The following is a 618-nucleotide window of genomic DNA, read 5'->3' as shown; positions in this document are numbered from 1 at the left end:
TGAGTTTTCTGGTGTGCCATCCCTTGGCCCCAGTGAGGCCATGCATGGGCTTCCTGAGGGGCAGCCGCCACGGCCCGGGGGCCCCTTTGCTCCCGAGCAGGATACGGGCACAAAGAACAAACCCTGCCGCATTGCTGCCAAGCCTTACGAGGAACAAGTGAACCCTGTCCTCCTGACTCTCAGCCCTCAGACAGGGACCCTGGCGCTGTCTGTGCAGCCTAGTAGTGGGGACCTGCGAGTGACTCAGGGGCCTGGGGAACCAGAGAGCCACCTCTGCCCCGACAGCACTCCTAAGCTGGAAGGCCCCCAGGGGGCTTGTGGCCTGAAGCTGGCCGGAGAGACAAAGCCTAAGAACCAAGTGCTGGCCACCTACATGTCCCACGAGCTGGTCCTGGCCACCCCCCAGAACCTGCACAAGATGCCCGAGCTGCCTTTGCTACCTCATGACAGCCGCCCCAAGGAGCTCATCCTGGACGTGGTTCCCAGCAGTGCCAGGGCCGCTAGCACAGAGCTTCCACAGCTCGGAAGCCAGGTGGACCTGGGCCGGGTGAAGATGGAGAAGGTGGATGGTGACGTGGTCTTCAACTTAGCCACCTGCTTCCGGGCCGATGGCCTCCC

General features: G+C 63.1%; 1 protein-coding gene across 1 annotated transcript in view; it reads left to right on the top strand.

Annotated features, from left to right (window-relative positions):
- Positions 1 to 36, top strand: part of LOC104996636 (BCL-6 corepressor-like protein 1) — a 3,135-nt gene extending 3,099 nt beyond the window's left edge. Inside the window, exon 3 of the mRNA XM_010850935.1 lies at positions 5 to 36. Coding sequence (XP_010849237.1) covers positions 5 to 36 — 32 coding nt within the window. The remainder of the gene's footprint in view (positions 1 to 4) is intronic.
- The last annotated feature ends 582 nt before the right edge of the window (positions 37 to 618 follow it).

The sequence above is a fragment of the Bison bison genome, unplaced genomic scaffold (genome assembly GCF_000754665.1).
Source record: "Bison bison bison isolate TAMUID 2011002044 unplaced genomic scaffold, Bison_UMD1.0 scf7180017851537, whole genome shotgun sequence".
NCBI classification, from domain to species: domain Eukaryota; kingdom Metazoa; phylum Chordata; class Mammalia; order Artiodactyla; family Bovidae; genus Bison; species Bison bison.
This window is presented reverse-complemented; position numbering and strand designations above follow the sequence as displayed.